At 41.2% G+C, this 27,138-nt stretch overlaps 1 protein-coding gene and 1 long non-coding RNA gene across 3 annotated transcripts in view; one reads left to right on the plus strand and one right to left on the minus strand.

Moving 5' to 3' along the window:
- PLPP4 (phospholipid phosphatase 4) overlaps nt 1-27,138 on the minus strand; it is an 88,957-nt gene that overhangs the window by 37,977 nt on the left and 23,842 nt on the right. For both annotated transcript variants that reach the window (XM_083741504.1, XM_083741505.1), the window contains exons 2-5: nt 19,388-19,496; nt 9,662-9,752; nt 5,825-5,888; nt 2,628-2,752 (exon numbers count right to left, since the gene is read on the minus strand). In XM_083741504.1, the coding sequence (XP_083597630.1) occupies nt 2,628-2,752; nt 5,825-5,888; nt 9,662-9,752; nt 19,388-19,496 (389 nt within the window). The remainder of the gene's footprint in view (nt 1-2,627; nt 2,753-5,824; nt 5,889-9,661; nt 9,753-19,387; nt 19,497-27,138) is intronic.
- LOC310845835 lies at nt 10,329-26,714 on the plus strand. The gene is made up of 3 exons (XR_014564990.1): nt 10,329-10,537; nt 24,656-24,762; nt 26,148-26,714. It is a non-coding gene; the product is annotated as an uncharacterized lncRNA (long non-coding RNA).

Raw genomic sequence — 27,138 nt, forward strand, 5'->3', positions numbered from 1 at the left:
ACTATCCAAAAGCATGTCATAAAGACAGGCAGTGAGATACATTGCAATGTATCTCCCTTCCAAAGGAGTTCATGTGAGTGGAGGCCAGGACTTCCACGTCAGGAAGAGTGAGCAGGTTTTGCAGGCACTATAATGCTGAACCCAAATGCAGCACTTTCTTCTTAGCATGTGATCAAAGAGCAGAACTCAAGGCCAACTTTGAAGTGAAAACCTGTCCCCTGGCTCTTCCTCCTCCCCTGCAACTACATCCAGAATCACAATCCATTTATTTAGAAGAGAAAAAGCCTGGAAGGCATTTTCTTGGGCTTCCATGGTAATGGATTTCTAATCTCACGACATGACTCTTCCCTTTTGCTGAGATGCTCATTGGATTCCTTCTTCTGGCGTTATGCAGCTTTCTCACATCAGCTGTTAAATATTCGAAAGAACCGGATAAGGTAATGCATGATCTGGCTCTAGGACCAAGGTGGGAAATGTTATGTAATATGTCAAACATGCCAATCCAATCCTTGCTGAACACCATCAAGAAAATGGAACCTTACATAGCAAGAATTTGATATTATGAACTAAGAAGATCATCTGTTTTCAACTGATCTTCTTTACTCATCGTGTGTGACATGTTAGCTTCATCTACAATTTATTTCCCATATTCAGACAAACCTGGGCTGGGGGGGGGGGTTATATTTAATCATAGGAGACTGCTTTTAATTCTTCTTTCAAGAGAGTCATCATGCATTAATCATGGCAACTGCCATTCTTTTCTGAGAGAGCCAGCTACATTTTTAAAAAACCCTACTGTAAAAAAAAAATGAAAACCAGCAAAAGAAGGGTTGTGTTCTTGTTGTTTTTGCAATATTTCCAAATGCAACAGGTGCTGGTGAAAATTTGTTGAACTAACCTTGAATGGTGTTTACAACAATAGTGGGGAACCATTTTCAATCTGAGGGCCACATTCATTCACTGACAGATTTAAGGTAAGGTTACCAGATGTCCCTGTTTCCCAGGGACGGTCCCCAGATTTACAAATCAGTCCCCATACCAAATCCATTGAAGTTGAAAAATGTCCCCGGATTCATTGAAAAAAATCTGGTAACTTTAATTTAAGGGTGCCACATTCCAGTAGTGGACAGGGCCAAAGTACACTATTTTTTTCTATAGTAGGCTATGTTTCAACCATGCAAAAGCCAGAAGGTTCTGCACATGCACATCTCTCTCTATCCTCCATCAAGGCAAGCAAGAGGCATTATTAAGAGTGAAAGAGCACCTTCCAGTCAGGGGGGAAGCATTTGAGAAGAGTGTGGAGCAGGCAAGTGGGAAATGTGGCCTGAGGAGGGGGAAGGCCTGGGAAGAATCATGAAGGATTGATAGATTTAGCAGGCCACCTTCAGCACCCAGGCCTGAGGTTCCCTATGACAACACAACATATATTAGCAGAATGCCATTCTGTTGAATTAACTGGCTACAAATAAGACCAACCCTCTCACTTCCATCTCCTGCCTGGCTCTCATGTGTTTCACAAATTCACAGACTCACCCCCTATTTTCCTGCTTCAGCATTAATCCATCTCTGGAGGGCCCAGACATGCCCTAGTGAAAACCATTAGGGAGATACTGGTTTGTCCAAAGTCAACCTTGCACATGCATGGTCAGTAACTGACAACTGCTTCTTCAAGAGATCCTATGTATTTTGGAAAGGGGCGTCTCAGATCAAACTCCATCAAAAACATGCATATAATTCTACAGCCACTTCTCTAACAACACTGCTAATCTTTCAGCAATTTTCGCAAAGCAGATTACTTATTCATTCAAATGCAATGCACTTGAGTAGCTGCCACTCTCTGTGAATGCTTGACAGCTCTGCGTGCACAATGACAGTGTTCTTTTGCATTCTTCTGTACATAATTTGCTGGTTGTGTGTTACTGGTGCATCTACCTGCAGTAGTTTTTTATGTAGGTTTCTTTCTTCCTTTAAAAAACAACAACACAATAACAGTATCCCAACAGAAATGACAGGTGCTGAACAAAAGACCGCGAAGAGAGATGACACTCACAAAGGCTGCACTTGCTCCAACACATCATTTATTTCCTCATTTAAATTTATACAGTTACTTATCTTGTAAACCAAGTCTGAACAACTTGCGGTGCAACGTACTGAATACAGCTCACCAGCCATGTATGATGGCCTATCAAGGTTCGAAAAACTCATGGCCTTCCGAAAAACAGGGACTGATGAAGTAGCTGGCAGACCATTCTCAGGAGCACTTGGTAGAGAAGGGCAGAGTTCTGAACCTGGCCTCCCAAGGAGAGGCTTTGCTGCTGTATACTAGTATAGTGAGCAGGTGGGGCAGCATAGTAGCAAGGTTGCAACAGTTCAGATTGGCAGAGCCAATCTGGTGCTCCTGCCAGCATACTCAAACTTTCCTGACCTTGCTGCCACCCCTCACCATCCCAGTATGCAGTACTGAAGAACATTTGCTAGTCCTTTAGACCCAAAACATTTCTTTTTAACTTGCAGCCCTAGACATTCCTTCCATCTCAAATCACTCTTGAACCCTCAGGAGGAATAAAGGCAAAAAAGAAAAAAAAAGAGGTGAGCAAAAATGGGAAGCTACTTTGGGATGAACTTACAGGAAGAATGGATACTTGGAAAGCTTTTCCTGCCTTCGGAGACCACATCTGGATCACCTGTGCAGTCCATGTTAGACTTCATGTCTCCATCTGGAAAGCAGCGGTAAAAGAAATCGGGACGAGGTCTGCAAGGAACACCATGGACATTTGAAATGAAAGAGCAGCCATTAGTAAAACCTCAAAGTGATAATTACATTAAACTGACTGTTTACATTGAGGGAGTTCATTTCCTCCTGTGTTCTGTTGAGCAAGGGTACTGGAGGGAATCAATTTACTTGGTGATTTAATCTAGAGTGCTCTGGCCATGAAAGTTGTTAGGAATTCTAACAGCCTGCTACATAGTGTTTGTAAAGAAATAGATGAGCCTCAGAGTGCAGAGCAGTTTCTTTAGAAAATTAACTGGATAGTTCAGTTTTAAAATACATTTACTATATATATCAGGGAAGGGGAACCTGTAGTCCTCCAGAATGTAGGATTTATCTAGCCTCATATAGCCGACAAGCTTAACTCTAATTAATGCATGAAGGGGTTAAGACCATAGAGTAAGCTGTCCTGCAAGGCTTTGCTAGGTCACAACTTCTCACCTTGGGAGGAAGAGCTACTAAACACTTTGTTCTCTCTCTTTCCACCATGTGAACACTACCAGTAAGGAAGTCTAAACTAGATCATCCAAGTTTAGACAGTGTGGCTTAAGTAAACCATCTTTGTGTTTTTATACAAATGATTTAGAAGCATTTACGACTTTTGGAACATAAGTAAAGCTGCCTGTCTTTTCTTGCTGCTGTTTGGAGTAGCACCTGAATGTGGCCTTTGAAGAGTTTGTAAGTAAACCATTTCTAACTTACCAAACGTGTGGTCTCTTTCTATACTAAGGGAAGTGGAGAACTTTGGAAGCAATTTACAATGTGATATTTTAAAGGTCTTATATTTCCACACTTTATTTTGTTGCATGTTTTGTTATTTTAAATTTCTGCTGGGGCTCTCACCAGAGAGTACTTGCCCCAAACCTGGATCTAGGCATCCAGGGAATTCACCTTTTATTCTATCATATCTATTTTCCCTTTTACCAAACCAACACAGACACTGCCAGACTTCAGCTTTCATTACCCTCATCCAGCATGACCAGCAGTCAGGAATGAGAAAGCTGTAGTCCAACATCATCTCTGGGGGCCTCAGTTTCTTCATCTCTGAAAAGCCCAGAACTGTGTGTGAGGGGGAAATGGAGAAAATTGTGGTATGGGCCTATATGTCATGCAGAAAGCACAACTAAATTCCAGATTATTATAAGTCTTTCTTTTAAGGCTGACAGAGATTTCAGCTGATGAAACAAAGCCAAAAGAGAGAGACAGACTGGTGTGAACCTAAAAATTATTATGGATCCCTCCCCCCAAAATTCACTATTTTATAAGAGACACCAGAGAAATCTGAATATGTAAACAATTTATAGAAACAGTATGTATCTCACAGACACAGACACAAGAATGAAGAAACATTAAGGCAGGGGACAACTGTTCATAAATATTAAAGATCTTCAGCAAGCTAAGCTTTTATCTGCCCAACTCCTAATGAATCACTGGAGTGCACATTATCAAAATTCATGGGCAGAGAAGTGGTGAAGAAAACACCACACCCTCCTATTGCTCATGATGTTGACAAACTGATGCAAAACCATGGGTGAATGTCATGGGTCTTCCCAGCCCGCTGGCCACCACATCCCTGATCCATTCAAACTGAGTAACCCTGAGAAGCTAATGTAAGGAAAACAAACCAAGCCTACGGTTTCCAAGTGATGCCCCCTTTTCACACACCAGAGAGAAGGAAGAGAGTAAGATTCCATTAAAACAAAGATGAGGAACCTATGGCCCTGGTCAGTGGTGAGGCCTATTGGGAGTTGTAGTCCAGCATTATCTAGAGCTGCTTTCTACAAGTGGTGTCCTCCAGATATTTTAGACTACAGCTCCCACCATCCCTAACCACTGGCTATGCTGATGGAGTTGTGGTCCAAAAAAGTTTAGAGGCACATCAGGTTGGAGAAGGTGGATCTAGACAGCCAAGGTTCCCCAAAGCTGAGTTACGATATATTGATGCAGCAAGTGTTGAATGAAAAATAACTGGGAGAAGCACAGAGCTTGACATCAGGCCCTCTATCTGATATTATACATAACAATAATCCCAAAAGGCCTGTTGGGGATTATGCATAATGACAAGAGAATATACAAAATTCAATTGATTAATGCATATTTCCCTGCTTAAAATTTTGTATATTGACCAAGCAATGTGCCGCAATTCCCTCTGCACATTCTCTGTGAGGCAGTTGTTAACTATTCAAATTACATTCCCTTAACCTTCATTTAAGTGACACTTCCTCTTTGACCTTTTATGTTCTTGCTACTAGTTATTTTGCAAAAAAAAAAAAAAAAAGCCTAATGCTCTTCTAACTATGTCCAGTCCATTCCACAGTAACTTTCCATAATCTTTCAGTGTGGTTATGAGCTTGTTGCTGAAACTTATTTTCATGAGATTTTATTTTCAAGGACTATAAAATGCGGGGGTGGGGGGTGGAACTCTGGCTGCCAGATTGTTTTTTATAGCTTCTATCTGAGTACCTGCACCTCTGAAGAAGTGTGCATGCACATGAAAGCTCATACCAATAACAAACTTAGTTGGTCTCCAAGGTGCTACTGGAAGGATTTTTTTATTTTGTTTCAACTACAGCAGACCAACACGGCTACCTACCTGTAACTATAACTCCATTTATATTGTTCATTCTATTGGGCATTTAAAACAATTGTTGTGATTCCACACTGGCCTAATGAAAAAAGGTTGGTGGGAGGTAGTTACTGGAAGAAGGAATACTGGATATGAATACTGTTTCATAAGGGGACTGCATTATTCCTGCTTATGCACAATGTACGATTTCAGGTACAGAAGATTAATACCTGCAGATGTGTTACTGAGCCCACACATACTAGATATTTCTAAAGAATAGCAGAACTGTTAGAACAAGCCATTAGTATCTCCATCCTTTATATAGCAGTTTCCTATTCTACAAGGACAGGTGCTGCAATCATTACACTACCTTTGTACTAACTTTTATTTATGTAAACTTCCTGATTACCATTTCCATTCAAAAGCGTTCATGGTTACTTGACAGTTAGCAAAGCTCAAGTCAACAGTTGGAATATTCCAGGACTTACCTCCCCACAATTAATTTAATAGTGTTTGTGCAGACTCCATTCAAAGCAAGAGCCAAGGAAACAGCTAAAAAACAAAATGAAACAAGAACATAATAACCCAGAACCACAGCATATAGAGCCAGATTCAAGTTAGTTGTTGCACTAGTGCAACAGGATATTCCACCCCTCTCCTGTCCACATTCCCTCCCCAAATCTGTTCAAGAAGGTCAGAAGAACCCTCAGAATAGAGAGAGGAGATCATCCCTCCTGGCAAGCAGAAATGATTACACCGAGGGAACAATCTCCTTAGCATGATGTTGAATTCCAACCATACATTTTAAGTGTTCAATATGTTGAGAACTCAGAAATAGATTGAAATAAGAGTCTTCAGTAAGGTTAACTCATAGCTTGTAAATATTCAAAACGTGTGTGTGTGTGTGTGTGTGTGTGTCACCCTTCCTTCAAAAATCACAGGGTGGTTTACAATCTAAAAATATACAATCTAAAATATTGTATACAGGCTATTCTCAGAGAACCCACACTAAAATCAATGGGCAAGTTAGTAATTTTAGTAGATCTCCTCTGAGTAGGGCTTACAGATACAACTCAAATACCCAATTCTCCTTGGTTTTCTTGCATCGTGGGGTTGTGTTTATTGGTGAGATAGATGGTTTTGTGGTGGGCTCCAGTTACACATATAGCACTGATGGAGCCCATAAGGTCCTGATTTCTTAAGCTCTACCTCAATAAGAGATCTTCTTCTGGGGTACGTTGGGTAGTCCCCCCCCCCACTCCTGAGGTTTGGTCAGCCTTTAACAGGGACTGAGCCTTTAGTGTAACTGTCAAATGCCTTACCAACAGAGGTATGGCAGGAGTCATCCATGCTTTCTCATCTTTTAAACACTGTACTGCTTAGCAGGTCTTTAAAAGTCTCATTGTTTCTCCAACAAGCTTTTATCAATATGTTACTGTTCTTGTGCCATGTTTTCAGGTTGCATATCACCTTGCTAGCTTTCCTATAAAAACATGGTTTATAAATATCTAAATAAAGTAACACTACTAACCAATTAGGAAGCTGGATTGTGATTCCAAAGTTACACTGGGAAGGTCAGCCCTGTACTGAGTCAAGGAGATAAGAGGAAAGTGGGCAGGAGAAAGCATATTTGTCCCAGCAAGCCAGCAATCAAAGAAGCAACAACCGATAGCAAAAGAGCATCTAAGAATCTTCTGTCCAACCAAAAGCACAGGCAGGGGATGTTGGTCAGTTCATTAGCATCCAGAAAAGTTATACAGAAAACTGCCAAGTGCTGAGACCTACAGATCCTTAAAAGTGAAAGAAAGCTTCTCCGCAACTGCCTTGTGGCTTTGATTAAAAAGCATCCTGCAATATTTTGAGATAGATCACTCAGGTGAGACTTGCTCCATGAGGTCTGGTGTTTTGTTTTAAAACAGGCATCCCCAAACTCGGCCCTCCAGATGTTTTGGGACTACAATTCTCATCATCCCTGACCACTGGTCCTATTAGCTAGGGATGATGGGAGTTGTAGTCCCAAAACATCTGGAGGGCCGAGTTTGGGGGTGCCTGTTTTAAAATCTCATGATGGCTCTCTAATTCAAGGTGATGATTTTAAAAGGCCACACAGTGAGACTTAGGTATATTTTGAAGTAACTACACCTGGAATCTTGCATATCCAGTGGCATGAATGAGAGAACCAGTGCTAGTATGAGAGAAAAGCTCACAAATAGCTTAGTATTCCCCATCTTTGAGCAAAATATGTGTGGCTTCTCACTTGTCATGGTATTCCAGTGGAGTTCTTGCTCAACAACAAGTTATTTCGCCTAGTATAAAAAGGCCTGTTTATGCAATACTATTTAAAGAACAGCATTTCATGGCCTCTGCTAACAAACTTATAGGGCTTTGTTACTCAGTGTTCCTTTCTGCAGAGTCATAGCACTGTGCAATACTGTTAGGTAGCAAGTTAGCACAGGGTCATCCAGCAATTATCTGAAGACATTCAATTGTCCTGAAAATTTATGAACAATCATTTCTTAAGGGTTACTTGCCTCTCAAAGGATTCATTGGAAATGCAAGAATGTCGCAGCACAAGTCTGTGGTATCACCTTGAGATGCTTCTGGTTTGAGGAGCCAGAATTAAATTAAGGTGTTGCCGTATGAAAAGCATTCTTTCACGCTTTATGCGCCATCAGAAAAGTGCTGGACAGCTCCTAAGAAACAGGTTTCTTGTGTAGAATGTGGCAAGGCACTTCACACTTTCGTGATTGAAAGTATCCTTTTTTGCAATAGAGGTAGACAACTCATGTAATGAAGGCTACAGTGCTGGAAGGGTCAAAGTTGACATTAAATATGTGCCATTCCAAGGAACAAGTTCCATGAAACAGCTTTGCAGCTGATATGAAGAAAATAACTATGAACGGTAAATGAGCAGGGGATGCCAATAGTTTTGTGGTGGAATTGGAACTCTTCCACCCACAGTTCTTGTTTATGTTTACACTTCAAATGACTCAAGTAGGCACTTTGAAATAGTGGCATGAGAGTACGTCCTCAGTGACTGCTCAAAGCAAATGTGTCTTTTTCCTTGTGTAGCATTTGGAGAGGCCATAAAGATTTGCTAAAAAGCAAAGCCACTGAAAAGGCTAATGTAATAGGAAGGGACATGTAACTCTGGTGGTCTGGGCAAAAAAAGAGTGGAAAGGGGCAGAAGGGAGGGATAGAACTGGTTTGATAGAGTGTAGTGGGAGGTGACTAGATCTTTCCAGTCCCCAATTGTCCACAGGCTACTTTGACAGGTGATGCCACTAGCATGATAGCTGCTTCGGCTTCAAAGAAAGAGTACAATCCTTTCTTCCTTGAAATTAAATGACACCTGCAAAGGAAGATCCATTTTATTCCCAAGATTAATTCAAACTCGGGATACATGGGAAGATTTGGACTCTAAGTGAACTCCTGGATTTTTTGTGTACACACCAGGTGTGGGGATCCTTAAGCCTTTCAGAGGTTGCTGAAATAAATTATTATTATTATTATTATTATTATTATTATTATTATTATTATTTGTATGCCACTCTGGGTGGCTCTCAACAGAATATTAAAAGCATGGTAAAACATCAGACATTTAAAACTTCCCTAAACAGGGTGCCTTCAGACGTCTTCTAAAAGTCACATAGGCACCCAGTTCAAAAAGCACAGAGTGTTGGCTGCAAACAAAGACTTGAGAGTGTACTACAGGTTCTTTTGTCTTCACTGCAGCTTCAAGGTTGAAGCCATGGCTTGAACCTTTCTGTGCCTGGTTATCATATATGATCCTAGGAAAGGTTGCCAGGCTTAGCCTAAAACTGCCTGGCAGTCTGAATGATAATATAAGGCTTTAGTGTGAGGCTCGCTTAGAAAGTTTAGAAATCTCTCACTCTTTCTCTTTAGATCAATTACCACAAGAAGAAATGTAGGCTTCTTCCAAATAGCTGCAGCTGAAATTCAAACATGCACACCGCTGCTCATCTCCCCAAGGACAGAAAGAAACACTATTTAATACAACCTTCCACTGCCACATAGCTTTCGCCCACTCCTCTCACCTTTGCCTGTTCTTTACTGCTCTATCAGTAATTTCTGCTGACTTTAAGGTGCTGTAATGAACACAGGTTTCAGGAGGAATAAAAGCTCTTGCCTAACAAAGCTCAGGAAGTCTTGGTTGTTTTTGTTTTACTTTTTCTTTTAAAGGTATAAGAACATCTGACACATGCTTCCTGAAAGAAATAAAAATGTTCCTCCCACATTTTCTGAGAGCAATAGCTTTCTGATAAAAAACAAATAAAAAAGCAAGAATATGATTTTCAGTTTACCTAAAAAAGCTTCCTTAATTTCAGTCTTGTCTGTCCGTCGAATGATTTTCACCACAAAAATGACAGCCAGAGGTGTCAGGAATGAAATGGCCTATGAGAGAGATATAAAAAGGCATCATTTGTTATTGCATCTTCTCTCCATCAGTCCCATGGAATTAATAATTTCCAGTTAGCTTCATTTAGATGATCTGGTTGAATTATCTCTGGCGAGTTCCCTAGATTAGAGCAAAGCTGCAAGATCACTATCTGTAGCCAAATAGCACACATGCTTAAAAAAATATATTGAAAAATCAGAGGCTTAGTTCTGAATCTTAACTGATATATAAATCGCTTGGAGCCCTACTTAAAATGTGTCAGCTTTTAAAATGGAAACTAAGAACTAAAAGAGGACAGATTACTAAATTGTAGATCAGCAGTGTTTCCCAGAAATAGCTACACTGTTTGTAAGTCCCAAATGTGTGGAATCTCTGTGTGTACATGACAGTCCAGTTTGTACATCATGGTAAACCATGGTTAATGGTTTCCATGAGCACACCAAACTGGGTACTTGCACTACTTCCCAATCACACCAGGGAGAAATAAGCCATGATCCCTGGTTAAGTATTATGTCTAACCCAGGGAACATGATTTGTTTCTCTCCAACAAACCAGAATCAGTAAGCCAAGCACAAACATTGGCTACATTTTGTTGTTTGTTGGGTTTGGATAAACTCTAAGGCAAGGATCATGGTTGGTTTCCTCCCAACACAAGCTGGAAAGCATGGGACAGAGTGGTATTTGGTGTGAATAAGGAACTGCAGACAGAAAGGAAATCAGCAGCCTCTTTAGGCCTGAGCATGAGCTTCCATGCATCCTTGATGTGTGGGTTTATTGCCTGGTATGTAATGCACCTAAATGTTTGCAGCATCAGGATCTATTCCGATAGATAGATAGATAGTATACTATAAAAATAATGTTGCAAAGTTAAACAGTAAACTAGCCTGTATGATTTTTGCATTCTCCTAGGAAGCAAGGAATCCCTTGCTGCCATAGACAAAGCAAAGTTTGGCACAAGGATGTCAAGGCAGTTCATATTGCTTTGAATAGGTAGTGATATACAAAAATACAACCTAGTGTTGTTGTTTTTAAAAGCAACCATGTTGTTGGCCCTGGTACCACTAGGATGCCACTGTAATTAACTGGCAGAGTCAGGTAGTTATTACTTTGTGGGAGGAAGCAAGCAGACTATAAGGGATGCTAAAAGACCAACAATAAAACAATTCTTTAAATACATTAATAGCAGAAGGCTGACTAGGGAGGGGGCTGGATCCTCTAATGGAAAGGAAGTCAAAGGTATGCTAAAGGAGAATAAGGAGATTGTGGAGAAGCTGAATGAATCCTTTGCATGTGCCTTCACAATGGAAGATATAGTGCAGATCCCAGTGTCTGAACTAACTTTTGCAGGAAGGGAGTCTGAGCAACTGAGGGAAATGGTGGTGACAAGAGATGATGTTCTCAGCCTAACAGAAAAGATAAAAATCACCAAACACCAGATCCAGGTGGCATCCATTCTTAAAAAACTCAAATTTGAAATTGCTGGTTTTCTAATGAAAATATGTAACCTGTCCTCAAGATCAGTCTGTATAGCTGAGAACTGGCCAATGTAACACTAATTAATAAAAAGAGGATCCAAAGGAGATATGGGAAACTTAAGAGCAGCTAACTTAACTTCTCTTCTGGGAAATCTGATAGAAAGCATTATAAAAGATAAAATTATCAAGGCATGTTCAAGAAGAACAAGTCTTGCTGAAGCAGGGCCAGCATGGTTTCTGCAAGCGCAAGTCCTTTCTCACTGACCTATTAAGTGCTCTTTGAGAGTTTCAAGAAGCATATAGACTAGTTGCCAGAAACCACAGGAGGGTAGAGTGCTCTGGCATTCAAATCCTGCTTGCTCATTTCCCACAAGTATCTGGTTGGCTACTGTGAGAACAGGATGCAGGCCACTGGCCTGATCCAGCAGGATCGTCTTATATTCTTATGTTCTGTTCCTTGTTAACAAAGGGATTGGAGATTTTTGCTTTTCAGCCACAATGTTTCTGTGCAATGGCATGATGTGTGTGTGTGGGGGGGGGGTTCTACTTGGGCTCAATTCTCCAAGAATTGACAGTGTTCCTGTTCTTGCTTCCAAAAAATAAGGGAATGGGCTGATTTACAGTCCAGAGGTCTGGTAAGTGGAAATTCACGGGGCCTTGTCTGCTGTGAAATATGCCACTGCCCACAGCTTCCATCACTCTTATCACAAGCCTCATAAGCTTCATTAGTGCTGGGACACTGCTACCATTCATCATTTCAACTTGTTCCTACCACTCTCACAGAAAGGATTATTTTTGTCTTGAGATGGGATTACGATATAAAATGTAAGTCTAAATTCAAAAGGCCCAATTAGTTGGAACAAGACTTACAGTGAAATCCTATGTATGTTTCCTCTGAAGGAAGTCTCATTGCATTTAATAGGACTTACTCCCAGATAAGCATGTATAAGACTTTCCTTATACATAAGTTCTGGAAGCCTTCTCCATTGCTGCAATTATGTAGGCTCCACACATCGCAAGGTTGCACCTGTGTTTACCATCCAGTTACCATATTCAACATGACACATGAGAACCTCATAGATGCATGTGCGTGCATCTTTAAAAAAAATATTATTATTCCAAATGTTTGCAGGCTGTTAAGGGGGAAGAAACTTCTGCCTCTTTGGTCTCTTATTTGTATAAAGAATTGCATTGTACCACATTCAGACAAATGAGCCTGTCTTTGATTATCCCTTGGATAAATGTGTTTGGTGAGTTAGCTTTTCCACAATGGCTATAAATCATATTTTTTAATGCTATAAATCTTTAAGCAACCTGTGTTTGTGTATATAATTGAGATTGGATTCTGAGCTGCGTATACTAGCGGCGTGGCATCGGCTCTGTGTGTTTACATGAATAGCGTGAGGTGATCCATGTTAACAAGTCATGTCAAGGTGGATCAGGGAGTTCCCGAACTTCTGAGACTCTGCTGCCTTTTCCTCCCTTTTTGTACATAAAGTCAAACTCTCAGCTCCCTACCCACTGCCTTACTTTGCTTTCCTGAGAAATGAAATGAAGCTGACTAGGGAAATGTCAAGCAGCCAAGAAAGAAAAAGTTGGGTCGTTTGTTTTGACAAGCAGGTCTACCTTTTAATCACAGTGAATTATTCTCCCAGTGAACTCCAATCAAAGTTATTTAGGGGAGGGATGCTGAAGGAAACACACAGATCCTCCTCCTTATAATTTTGGCTGGGAAAGCAGAACAAAAGTGGTTGGGTTAAACTATGGGGGTGACCTGCTTTTCCCCCAATCATTCTTTTCCCCCCCCTTACAAACAAAATCATAGCACTTTGTTTTTTCTTCATGGAGGGTACTTCCAGGAAGAGTGATGAGGAAAAAAAACCCTAACTTTTCAGGGATTTTTTACTGCAAAGGTGAAATCACTGAGCACAATAGCCAGTGGACCTATTTCTCCAGACTTTTGTGGCTTTGGTACCCAGGCACCATGTATGAATGTTCCCTCATGTCCCCAGTTTTCAAAATGATTGCCCAAAACAATGTGAGAGAGGGAATGTGTCTGCTATTTTCTCGTCCTCAAATGGTAAAAGTCTGCCCTTGCAGGGAAATCGCTGCCACATATTTTTCTGAAATTTGGCAGGCTTCATTCCTTCAGAGAGCATCCAATTCTGGCAGAAAATAGAAGAGGCTAAGTCTTTTTTTTAAAATACAAAACAAAACACCAACACATAAATGCCTTGATAAATTTGTTTGAAATTTGGCTGGCACAATCCACTCAGGAAGGGTTCCTTTGCAAGCAAATGTCAACCACTTATGTGTAAAGAGGGAAAAGTTATAGCCTTTTTAAGATTCCACATTATAGCCAACAGGGCCAAAATAGAGCTTTGTATTTAACCAATCTGACTGGGACCCAAATAACAAATCAAATTGGAATGACACAGAGCAGATTTGAAACACATTGGGCTGTAGAACCGCTCCAGGTATAGGGCAGTATATAAATCCAGTAAATAATAATAAATAATAGAACACTACAGATACAAGGCTAATCATGTGATTACTGCACCCACCAACATGTGCATGCATATGAGACTAGTAACACCAGCATTTCCTGCAGCAACCATGATTTGCGAAGATGACCTCAGTAACGTGAAGTGTGGAGCTGCCCTTGCAATAAAGAAAGCTGCTCAAAAGGTATTCCAAGCAGGTTAAAACAGGTCTCGTAGCCACCGGCAATCATACACAATGCCCTCTCCTGAGTTCCTATTAATATATGTGGGAATTCACAGAACATTTCTCTCTGTTGTTCTTTAAACTGCCTTGAGGGCTGAACTACACATTATTGCAGTAGATCTGTGGTTGGCTGTTCAGGTGCTTTTCCTTCATTAAAGAAAAGAAGAAGCCATGTGGGGATGGGCTGCCAATTTGTCTGGAGCACATAATGGTCCTGATAATTTTGATGGGCTTCCCTTTATGCAGGACATGATCAGAGCTCCCTGTTCTCTCCCCCCCCTTTTTTAAAATGAAATGTAGTTGTAGAGCAACACTGCCAAGTTGTTGAGAGCAGCAGGTTCAATACTTCCCCCTGAAGTTTTCCCACTCAAAAATCCTCCCCCTCCAGTGGGTGTATGAACTCAACAGTGCTTAGTTTATCTTTTGGTTGCTATTTTGTTGATGTTGTTAATACTGTTCTATAGATTGTAAATGCTGTGTTGACTCGTTGACTCGTTAATCGTATGACATGACTTTTTCTTTAATTGTGATTGTGACATTCAGCTTATTTTTTTCTTAGTTGTTGCTTTGTTAACAGAGTTTTATAAATTGCAATTGTTTCACTGATGATCTGTTACTCTATATGTTTTATGCTGTATTTGTGATGTTCCATTTTGTTATTATTATTTATTGTTTCAAAGCCACTTTGGGACTCATCTGAATGAAAAAGGGGCATAGAAATATTAAAAATCAGATCAGTTAAAGCAATCAATGGTAAGCTACCTTAAATCTTTTTGTGACCTGTACCATCTTTCCCCTACATATCTTCCTTTCCTTTCCTTACATAGTATCAGATTTGCTGTCCTTTGTCTTAACTATGCTATTTTCCAGCAACAGAGATCCCTGCATGCTTGTCCCCTTCATTAACTGCTATAGCAAAGCCCCATCTTTACAAATTAGCCACCTAAGGTCGCCTAATGTGGAGAGCCAGTGTGGTATAGTGGTTAAGAGCAGTGGACTTGTAATCTGGTGAACCGGGTTCGGTTCCCTGCTCCTCCACATGCAACTGCTGGGTGACCTTGGGCTAGTCACACTTCTCTGAAGTCTCTCAGCCCCACTCACCTCACAGAGTGTGTGTTGTGGGGGAGGAAGGGAAAGGAGAATGTTAGCCGCTTTGAGATTCCTTTGGGTAGTGATAAAGCGGGATATCAAATCCAAACTCTTCTTCTCTTCTTCTTCTAACTCCAAGGGCAGTTCTAGCCCTGACAGCAACCAACTCATAATAGCATAATGAATAAGAGTACTTTGTGTATATGCGCACCCATAAAATGTAATTATAAATACAATGCTATGGTGTGCAACTCTAAAACATTCTTCTGTACTCCCCACCCCACTTCAAGAGCCAATGCTAATTGGTTGTCTTTTACAAGTTATTATCTCTCTTCAGAATAAAATCCATAAGATAAGCGTAGATGAGATCTCCTCTATATAATTCCAGGTAATGTTTTCTGTCCTGCCAGTGACATTTTCCTGGATAGTGGTTGCTTTCATGGGCAAGATCTTCTTAAAATCAAGCACATTCATTATCTATCCTGGCAGCTGAAAGATACAGAGCTGTACAAACCTTCCAGAAAAGCACTTCATGCCCTCTCATTACTTCAGGAAAACCCACTATCAGATAAGATTTAATGTCTGTGCTGAAAAATATTGATTTTCATTTAGGGCCACCTGGATAATATTTTTCCTGGATAATATTTTTAATAGGTCACTGCTGAACTGAAACATCCCCCCCCCCTTTCCTTTTAAACAAAAAAGTCAGTGGACAACTGGGCAGCCTTACTGCTATGAAATGAAAGGAAGCCATGTTTTGCTCCTGAAGTGCAGAACAACACATCAGTATACAGAATTTGCAAGATTTTACCTCCCTCTCCAATCAGAGAGTAGATTCATACCTATCTATGACACCCAACTACAAAATGCTTATGGCCCATGCCAGAAGTGAGGGGCACACTATGTATTAGGAGGGCTTGGCCCAAATACAGGCCTAATCTTTTCCCAGTTGACAACTTGTGCTTGTTAAAGAGAGAAGTGCCATGAAAAAAACATATGCATGCAGAGCTGACCTCAAACATTTGGCCATCTGAGGTAAAGGACAAGATAGTGCCAGCCATTCTGTGTACAGAAGACAACATGATTGGCAGTTCAATATTTGTCTATTAAAATTTCCCAATATTCAAATCTCAAATTTAATCTTTTAAATTTCTCTTGTCAAAGGTTAATTATAGAGTACCATTTATCCACAATTTATCTTATTTTTCAATTACATTAACTTTTACACATATAGATTATTAATTTGTTGGAGCCCTGATGTTGCAGATCATACATTTTTCTTAACATTCATACAGTTTACAATGCTTTTGTAGATAGTCTTTAAACTTCTTCCAGTTCTCCTCCTCCAATTCTTCTCCCTGGTTTCGGATTCTGCCGGTCATCTCATCCAGTTCCATATAGTCCATCAGTTGCATCTGCCATTCTTCCAGTGTGGGCAAATCTTGAGTTTTCCAGCCCTTAGCAATGAGTATCCTTGCTGCTGTTGTGGCATACATAAAAAAAGTTTGATCCTTCTTTTGCACACTTTGGCCGACAATGCCCAGGAGGAAGGCCTCTGGTTTCTTAAGAAAGGTGTACTTAAATACCTTTTTCAGCTCATTATATATCATTTCCCAGAAAGCCTTCACTCTAGGGCACGTCCACCAGAGGTGAAAGAATGTTCCTTCAGCCTCTTTACACTTCCAACATTTATTATCAGGCAAATGATATATCTTTGCAAGATCATGTTTGCTGACTGGGGTCATGTACCACCTGTATATCATTTTCATAATGTTTTCTTTCAGGGTATTACATGCCGTAAATTTCATACCGGTGGTCCATAACTTTTCCCAGTCAGCAAACATGATGTTGTACCTTATGTCCTGTGCCCATTTTATCATAGCTGATTTGACCGTTTCATCCTGTGTATTCCATTTTAGCAGCAAATTATACATTCTTGAAAGTGTCTTAGAGCTGGGTTCTAACAGTTCTGTTTCTAACTTTGATTTTTCCACCTGGAATCCTAATTTTTTATCTGACTTAAAAACTTCTTTAATCTGAGCGTAATGTAACCAATTTCGCACTTTCCCCTTTAGTTTCTCCATACTCTGCAGTCTCCAGTTGTCACCATCTTTTTCTATTATTTCCCAATATTTCGGCCATTTGGCCTCCATATTGAGTCTTTTCGGGGCCTTAGCCTCCATTGGCGATAGCCACCTTGGGGTTTTATTTTCCAATAAGTCCTTATATTTTGACCAGACATTAAACACTGCTTTTCTGACAACATGGTTCTTGAAAGCCTTATGTATTTTAACCTTGTCATACCACAGATATGCATGCCAACCAAACGCATTATTAAATCCTTCCAAATCTAAAACATCAGTGTTTTCAAGAAGTAGCCAATCTTTCAACCAGCAAAAGGCTGCTGATTCATAATACAACTTTAAGTCTGGCAGGGCAAAGCCCCCTCTTTCTTTAGCATCAGTTAATATCTTAAACTTGATTCTGGGCTTTTTGCCCTGCCAGACAAATTTAGAAATATCTCGTTGCCACCTCCCAAAACACTCCATTTTGTCCACTATTTGCAAAGTTTGAAATAAAAACAACATCTTTGGCAATACATTCATCTTGACAGCAGCAATACGTCCTGACAAGGAAAGTTTCAATCTTGACCAGACATCTAGGTCTTTTTTAATTTCAGACCAACATTTTTCATAATTATCTTTAAATAAATTTCTGTTCTTCACTGTTATATTTACCCCTAGATATTTGACTTTTTTGACCACATTTAATCCTGTCTCTTTTTGAAACCTTTCTGACTCTAAAGAAGTCATTTTTTCCCCAAAACCTTAGTTTTTTGTTTATTAAGTTTAAATCCTGCCACTCGACCAAATTCCTGAATCAGTTGCAATACCCTTTTAGTACTAGGCTCTGGAGCCAGAGCCTAGCAGTTCAATATTACTTCATTGCTGGTGACAGGATCTTGTCCATACAGGCTATGGTGTGTTTTGGGTGAGGAGAGTGCTACATGGTGCACTCAGCTCTGATCTCTAACAGAACAGAATGTGTGGTGATTCAGGATGAATGGCTATAGGGCTGTCCCTGGCATATATTCTACCTGAGGTAATCACCTCACTCTGCCTAATGGTAGGGCTGGCCCTGCATGTATATCCTTTGCAGCAACCTCAGCTATGCATGCACCTCATGAAAGGTTAAGGAGCACAGAATACTTCTGTTCCTTTTCAATAGGAATCCAGAGGACTGAATCCATGTTGCAGAACTTGTCTGAGCAATGTCGAACCAAAAAAAAAAAAAAAAAAAAAGCTAGCCTGCCTTCTCAATACATCCACTGGTGCTGAAAACAATTATATACTTCAGGCCTACTGGCTGGCGCTGAACTTATGGCAGTCCCACATCTCACATGGCAAATGCATGTGGTGCATACAATATGGGCTGTCATCTCCCTCAGCAAACAGATTTGCAGTACACAGCAAGGTCCTCCAGCCTTAAGACACCAAACTGACTTGGTAATATCGCCTGGAAAGCCAGATAGCATGATGGCACAGAGTCCATGAAGAAAAGCAGGGAACCTTCTAGCATTCTGGCCCAATCCCTGTTAGAATTACTCTACTGCCATCTGCACTGGGAAAAGATCAGAACAGTAGGCTAGACAGACCATCAGGCTAACTGTTGCAAGGATGCTTTTTTCCTCTCACTCTTCCAAGGAAGCGTAGATGGCAATGATGAAACTGACAAGTTGGGGAGGAGATGTGGTGGATATTGAACAAGAGATGGGTGTTTAGCAGCAACCGTTTGAGTTCCAGAAGCCTGCTTTGATTTACAACCACTATTACATCAATACTTAAAATGCTTTGGGATCCATGTTTACCTGACACAGGGAAAGCAGACTGGCACCAACCATTTCGGTTGCAAGCAGGCATTTTTCTATTTCCTGGGCATCTGAACAGCACCAATGATTGTATGGTTAAATCTATTTCAAATAATGCTCTTGTAAAACACACACACACACACACACACTTTGGCTGTAAATCAGTTTTGAAACTTCTGGAGAGGGAGTGATATATAAATTGAACAAACCTAATTTGACTGGCAGTCAACACTTTATAAAATGAGAACATCAATCAATCAGAATTTGTGACAGGGTGGCTTAAAGAAATGTCATACTGTACTTCACCCCAACATGCAAATAATATCATGTTCCATTTATGTTCTCACTGCAGCCTATGAACATAACTGTTCTGTTAAAAATGCACTCATTTCCAGTTTCGCTTTAGCTAACACACAGACATCAAACAAGCCTCACACAGCCATCAAACAATCATTAAATCTCTAGTACTTACAAACATGAGGCGTGTAGGTATGTTGTCAGATTCAACCAAAGGGTTTTTATAGAGCCAGATCTCTTCTGGCTGAATAACTCTCTGGAATGGATCCAAAAATTCTGTAAAACTAAACAAAACAATAAAAGAACACATTGTTTCACCATGTACCTGGAGCAAGAGACCTCAAAAAGTACATCACGGGAGATTCCCGCTTGCCATAATGAAAGAGAGACATTGTTTAATCAAGCGCAAGCAAATACAAGGCAGAAAATGTTTGTTTATCTCCCTTCTTACCCTTACCCATCTCTAGAGTCCAGGGTGAATTCTATATTACAATATGCAAACAAAGACATAGCAAAATAAAACCAGACTAAGAAAACAGAATACATATTATGAGTTGTATCCAATGAAGCTGTTGCACTTGTGCAATGGAATGTCCCCTCCTACCCCCAGCAACCTCTCATTGTACACCCTCAAAATGGGTTATGGGATTCTCCAGAGCAGATTTTTACAGTTCGCCGGAAAAGTAGAAGAAGGGGAAGCCATGTTACATGAATGGTACTCCACTCACTGCTTTATATCTCCAGTTCCTTATACCATACAAGCTGGAGTTTTCCCCACACCACTGTTGTCCAAAATGAAAAGGTTTCAGCAACATGAAGAAAAAAACCTAAGTTATGTGGTAAACTTACAAAGCAGTGACAGTATTTGGAGCAATGAGTCAGAGACAAAATGCCTGAAGTATTTTATTGTTGCCCAACACACTCTGGAAAATAACAAACTTCCTCATCAGCAACCTGCAAAAATATAGTACTCTAGCTTCCTCCTTTGCCAAACTGTTAAGGAGGATTGTTCCATTGAAGAAATCTCTTGCTTCCAAAATTTGTGGGGCAGCAATATAATATTTTGGACCTTTTCCTCCACTTGTTTCCCCTTTGTTTGGCCTTAAAGAGTACAGTTGTGCCTCAGAAGTTGAACGGAATCCGTTTTGGAAGTCCATTCGGCTTCCAAAACATTTGGAAACCAAAATGCGGCTTCCAATCGGCTGCAGGAAGCTCCTACAGCCAATCGGAAGCCACAAAAGCTCCATCAGACGTTCGGCTTACAAAAGAACGTTTGAAAACCGAACACTCACTTCTGTTTTTTGGTCGTTCGGGAGCCGGAATGTTCGACTCCCAAGGTGTTCGGGAACCAAGGTACTACTGTACTTGGAACTACCTGAAAAGCTTCCACAGGGCAACCATAATATGTAAACTGACCCCCAAGAGGAACACATCTATCAAAGCTGCCACAAATGGCCACACATAGAAACACAGGAGCCTGGCTTAGGTTGAGTCAGACCACTGATCCATCTAGCCCAGTCATTGTCTACATTTACTGGCAATGGCTCTGCAGGGTTTTAGGCAAGGCTCTGGCCAATCTAGAGATGCTGGCAATGGATTCTCTGCCACGCAGCCACAGCCCTTCACCCTCATGAATCTCAGATCTGCAAACCAATGGCGGGCGCAGCAACAGTGGGTGTGGCCCAACAGACACAATTCTTTATTCTCTATCCAAGCAATCAAGAGCCATTATCACAGATCAGGGACACAGTCTAGTCAGGTTAAATAACTAGAGGAGGCTCCAGGGCCAAAGGGGACTGTAGCCTGGAGTGGTATAGCCTGGACTGAATTCTATAAATCCCTGGAAAGCTACGTTCATCCTCTGGGGCTGAGATTCGCCACCTGTGATCTCTTCGTTCCTTCCCACCTCCCAGTCTTGCATTGGATGGGTGAAAAACCTATTAAAAGATGTGTTCAGAAACGTTTTTGAGCAGGCTGGCCTGCACAGCCTGTGGCCCAGCAAGCCAACGTGACCCAAAGACTCATTCAAAATACTGGGTTTGCTACCTTTCTGGGAATGCAAAAGCGAAGGGTGAGGCATTGTCATGCATCTGACATGCTGGAATGCATGCTGCATTTGACATGCCAGCTCACCAGTTTCTTCAGGCCTGCGTTACCTTTTGTTTTATAAAGAAAAAGTAAATGTAGTCACAGCAACCAAATCCACTGCATTTAAATACTGTCAGATTGCTGCCTTCTACATTTCCTCTTCCGTCTATGTAAAACGTTCAAATTATGTCTTTCAGCCATATGCGGGGGAGGGAGGGAACAGGCAAATTAACCTGATGAAAGCGAACAATAATCAACTAGAGTCACAACAGAAAAAGAAACTTCGGCTGCAAATCCAAAAAACAAAACAGCACCGCCCCCCCCCCCCCCATTAAAAGACCAGATGTATTTCATACTGTTTGTCAACACTTGTGCATATATGAACTCAGTAGTACAGTGGCTCCTAAACTCTACAGACCAATTATTGGAGGTCTCGGCAGACCACTTTTTTGCCTCTTTTTTAGCATTTGTAGTGCACTGTGCTAGATACTGAAGTCATCACTGGGGGCCTGAATGAAGCTTGTGGGCCCCTGGTGGTCAATGGACCTCATTTTTGGAACCTCTGCTGTAGCATATGCAATATATTAGTGGGCCTTCTCAGTAATATCACCTACCCTGCAATCCCTGCCCACCTCCTCAGCAAAGGGCTGTTCAGAAGGTGCAAATAATTCCTAAAGACCTATCTATACATACAGGATTTCCCTGTACATAACGTACATTGCACTCCTCTGTTTTATTGATGTTGTTGATGGATTCTTTGTTTTTACTGATGTATTTCTTTGTATTTTAAGCTATAATGTGTGTGTGTGTGTGTGTGTGTGTGTGTGTGTGTGTGAAATTATTCTGTTTTAAGTAAACCCATTTAGGATTTCTTCTATTAGGCAGTCTATAAATATTATTAGTAAAATAAACAAATTAGGTTTTGAGAAAGAGCTCATACAAACAGAATAATAATTTCTCTGGATTTAGGGTTACTTTTCTCCCATTATGCTCTTCCACTTGGTCAGAAACAGCCCTTCCATGATCAGAAGAGGCTTTCTGCTAGCAGAAGGGGGATGTTTGGATCCAAGCCATTATGTTTGCTTGGATCCAAGCAAACGGGAAGCTGTTGGCTGCCAATGTAAGCAAAGGGTTTTTTTCTCTAACGAAAAAGAAGTCACAATCACCTTTTCCCCCTCTTCTGAAATATCATAAGTAAACCTGTCGTATCTATGGCTCAGCACTACCAGCAACTTCGTGTGAAATTCCTGAAGTGGCCATTTTACAATCTACACACATACACACACACACACAGTGTGTGTATGTTATACATCTGTACCATCAGATTATGTAACATCCATTCAGAAATTAATTTGATCAGGGGATCACCCGAAAAGGCTAATCCTAACAGTAGGTTTTCTAAGCAAGAACTTCTTTCCAGAACATGCAGCATAATTAGCCATTTCATTGAGCACATTTCCATCTGTCATCCCCAATGCACACCCATGAACTCCATGCAAAATAAATGTCATCAGAACCAAATGCCAAATTCTGAACCAAGAAGTTGGTTCAAAGTTACTGTTCGCATCAATCAAATATGTTCACATTTTGCTTTCATTGCGCCATTTACTGTACTTTTTCTTGTCACTGGAAGGGGTAGGCGAGCTCTGGAAGTCCTTTAGTGAAACTCTTAGTACAGCAAACACCCTCTGCCAAACACTTCACAGGGATCAAAAGTCTATGGCAATAGCTATATCACAATATTAAAGATGTAGCAACCTTGTAGATGTGGCTGGAACTTTGGGCTTAACCACATCTCCATTTGCCCTGTCATTTTCCTCCAGAAAAAACCATCGTTTAGCACAGAATCAGAACCAACAGCGATCACATTTTCCACAAAATTGCCTTTTGTTCTGATTTAGTGCTAAAGGGTGGGTTTTTCCTGGGGCAAGCAGCAGGGCAAAGCCAAAACTGGTGGAAATGTGAACAAGGCCTAAGCAAGAAAGAGTCAGGAGTGCAGACAGCAGTTTCCAGAAGACATTTCCAAAGCAGCCATCAAATCGTGAAACCCAAAGAATGGGTTTGGCAAAGTCAGTTGCTACTGCATCTGCAGGATCAGTGAAGAGACACATCTTTGAGTATGTGTTAAGTTGCTGATTGTACAGTGGTAACTTGGGTTACATACGCTTCAGGTTACAGACTCCGCTAACCCAGAAATAGTACCTCGGGTTAAGAACTTTGCTTCAGGATGAGAACAGAAATCGTGCTCCGGCAGCACAGCGGCAGCTGGAGGCCCCATTAGCTAAAGTGGTGCTTCAGGTTAAGAACAGTTTCAGGTTAAGTACAGACCTCCGGAACGAATTGAGTACTTAACCTGAGGTACCACTATATAGGTGAATATTTGTTGTTGGGCAGGTTTTATTTCTTTTGCACCAGGCTCCAGTTGGTGGATCTTGGGATTCTAGTAAAAAAAAAAAGTAGTTTTCATAAGCTTGAAGGGTCTCTTGCCTTGCCTCATTAACACACACACACACACACACACACACACACACACACACACACACCAGAGTTCCTTCAGGAAAGTTCAAAAAGAGATTACTCCCAAAGACATACCAGAAAATATTTCACCAGACTTTCACAAAGGAAAGTCTGGCCTTTTTTCTTTTTTCAGTGAAAATAGGAAGATCTTTGTATTTCATCCAGAATCTCCAATCCAGAATACCATATGTAGGCTTCCAGCTATATATCAGTCATCAGAAACAAAATACTTACCCTGGTGTTCTTTCTTTTTGCCCTTTTCTGTACAGTTTGGCATAGAAATGTGTATTTGCTGAAGGCTATGAGCAAACATTTCAAATCTAAAGCTATGATACAGGTGCCAATAAGCCAATGGAACAATATTTGCTCACTTTTAGTGCTTTTTCATAAGACTTTCCCAGAGAACAGAGTTTTCAGAAAAACCATGGGAAGCCAAGATTGCCACATTTTATAAAAGTTGGTTTGGGTTTCTGTGCTTTTTATTTTATGCTTTGCTGGAGGACCCAGCGTGAAAGGTTTTATACTCAGACCATAGTCAGGGGACAGGCTTGGATAAGTTTGTTAGATGAACCAGTGAGGACAGATATCTGATTTCTTCCATATAATTGATGTTTCAATTATTTAACAATCAGAAGGTAGCTTTAGCATTTATTTCAGCATATTCATGTTAGCTGCTTAACACACTGCTCCCAGCCACAGTCTCCATCTGCCTGAGGCTGCACCTTTTTACATAAACCTCCAGAGAGTTTTCCTCCAAAATATAGCAAGGATATCACCACGAATTTAACCTAAGAACATTCTAGAGGACAAGTTTCTCAAACCTTCCTTCCTTCCACAGCCACCTGCAAAGTGAGGCCATCTGTGGGAGGATGTACAGCAAGGCTAACTGAGGGAGATGATCTTAACAGGAGAGACTCTAAAGGATGGGAATGAACATGTTTGCAGGTATTGAGGCTAGATATCAAATTTGGAAGTAGAAGTAGAGTCAAGGGACTCCATCATAGAGAGAAGAACTCCATTTTGAGAGACACCCTTTGGTATGAATGAAGGAGATATGATGGGCTTCCAGATGCACTTGGACTTATCAGCCCTGGCCAAATGCCAAGGTTGATGGGAACTGGAGTCCAAGTGTATCTGGAGGCCCATGGCTCCTCCATCCATACCAAAGGGTGCTTCTCAGCATGGCCAGTTGTCAAGTTGTAGTCCACATACCCCAGGAAAACCACAGCTTCCCCATTCCTGACATAGGAAAAGGAGGAATAGAGGTTCCACTCATGGAAGATGTGGAGCAAGCCTTCCTTACTAAATAATAATGATACATGTATTGTAGATTACTTCCTAATATAATCTGGGGTAAAGGAAAAGGTAAAAGATCCCTGGACGGTTAAGTCCAGTCAAAGGCAACTATGGGGTGTGGTGCTCATCTCACTTCAGGCCAAGGGAGCCGGCATTTGTCCACAGACAGCTTCCTGGGTCATGTGGCCAGCATGACTAAACTGTTTCTGGTGCACGGAACACCGTGACGGAAGCCAGAGCGCACGGAAACGCTGTTTACCTTCCCGCTGCAGCGGTACCTATTTATCTACTGGCACGCTTTTGAACTGCTAGGTTGGCAGGAGCTAGGACAGAGCAAAGAGAGCTCACTCCATTGCGGGGATTCGAACTGCTGCCATTCTGATCAGCAAGCCCAAGAAGCTCAGTAGTTTAGACCAAAGCCCCACCCACATCTACTTAGAGATTTTTAAAAGTATTAAGCAGTTCATTTAAAGGCTTTTCAATAAATTGAATAAATACACTATCAACAATTCCCTCCTTTTATTTCACTACTTAAACCTCACCTTTCATGCCTTGCAAATAACCACCATAAACGTTAAGGAACCTTTGCATCACAAAAGAAACTTTATGTCACCTTCATGCATATTTAAATACCACTTTTAAAAAAGGGTTTTTGAACCTATTTCTAGTTCCTCTGCAAATAAATGATATGAAATTCCTTACTGCCGCTTTGATGCAAAGCCAACCCAAAAGGAGGCCAGAAGCTGATAGTCAGGGGCATTGGTGAGGCAAGATAAGTACAAATGCCGGTGTTTATCACTGTCATCCTGTTTACCACATGGAAGTTGGAGGAATTCTATTAAACAGAACAAAATGTTGCTGACCAGTTGTGCTGCTCAAATAAACTGCTTTTATTTGAGCACAAAGACTCCCCAGAGCAGGGAGGCTGGTTTCAGGACAGTTGCAATTCATTAGTCTGAAGGGTGCAATAAAATAAACAGAATGCTATTACCAAAATATTAAGCTGGCATTGACAATGTCCCCCACTTCTACAGGGCAACATTCTGCCTTCTTTGCTGAATATATAAAGACTGTAACAGATTCAATGGAGCAGAGAGTATGGACCAGCTTCAGAAGCCCATAGGATGATTGCTGAACGAACCACTGCGATGACTACTAACCCTTATGGCTTCAGTCTTCCTCTGCGTCTGAATGCTGGTTGCTGGAAAACGCAGCAGCGGAGGTGATGTTGAGCTCAGGGTGCTGCTTGTGGATCCCACTGGCCTCTGGCTGGCCACTGTGGAAAAAGGATGCTGGACTAGATGGGCCACTGGCCTGATCCAGCAGGACTATCCTTATGTGAGTGCACACATTATGGTTTCTGTATGTATAGCCCCCACACAGAGGAGGCAGTTCATATAAATGGCCATAAGGTCAGAGTGTGTTTGGACAGTTCCCAAGGTAGCTGCATGGGAGACACATCACACCGATTATTGCTGTGGATCCCTGTCCAAAGGATGTTTGAGGAGCTCATGTTTTGCAAATTCCACTAGAAGCTGTCCTGACCCACATCTCCTGGCCTAATGCATGGATCGGAATGCAGTCATCCATTAGGTTTCACTCTCCTCCGGGCATGTGAAAACTGGAGGGAAGAAACCTGAGTGTGCACGTGTAAAAGTGGCATAGCTTAGGAAGAGACTGCTTTGTCCATGCCTACCCTGCCGCCTTCATATTTTCCTGGGGTGAGGAATCTGTGGCTACAGCTCCTATCGGTTCTGACCACTGGCCACGCTGGCTGGGCCTGTTGCGAGTTGAAGTCCAACATCTGGAGGGCCAGAGATTCCTCACTCCTGATATATATCGGAAGGGTGTGAAGACAATAGATTTAGCATGGGGAGAGAAAGATGCTTGCCAGACCTGAGAGAAGAAAAAAACTAAATTCCAGCAACACATTCTATTTCAGGGGTGGAAAATTGGTGACTTACACCTTCCCTGTCCTGACCCTTTGGCTATTTTTGCTGGTACTGATAGGTCAAACAAGACCTG

Source organism: Podarcis gaigeae, assembly GCF_964106915.1.
Source record: "Podarcis gaigeae genome assembly, chromosome: 5".
Taxonomy (NCBI): domain Eukaryota; kingdom Metazoa; phylum Chordata; class Lepidosauria; order Squamata; family Lacertidae; genus Podarcis; species Podarcis gaigeae.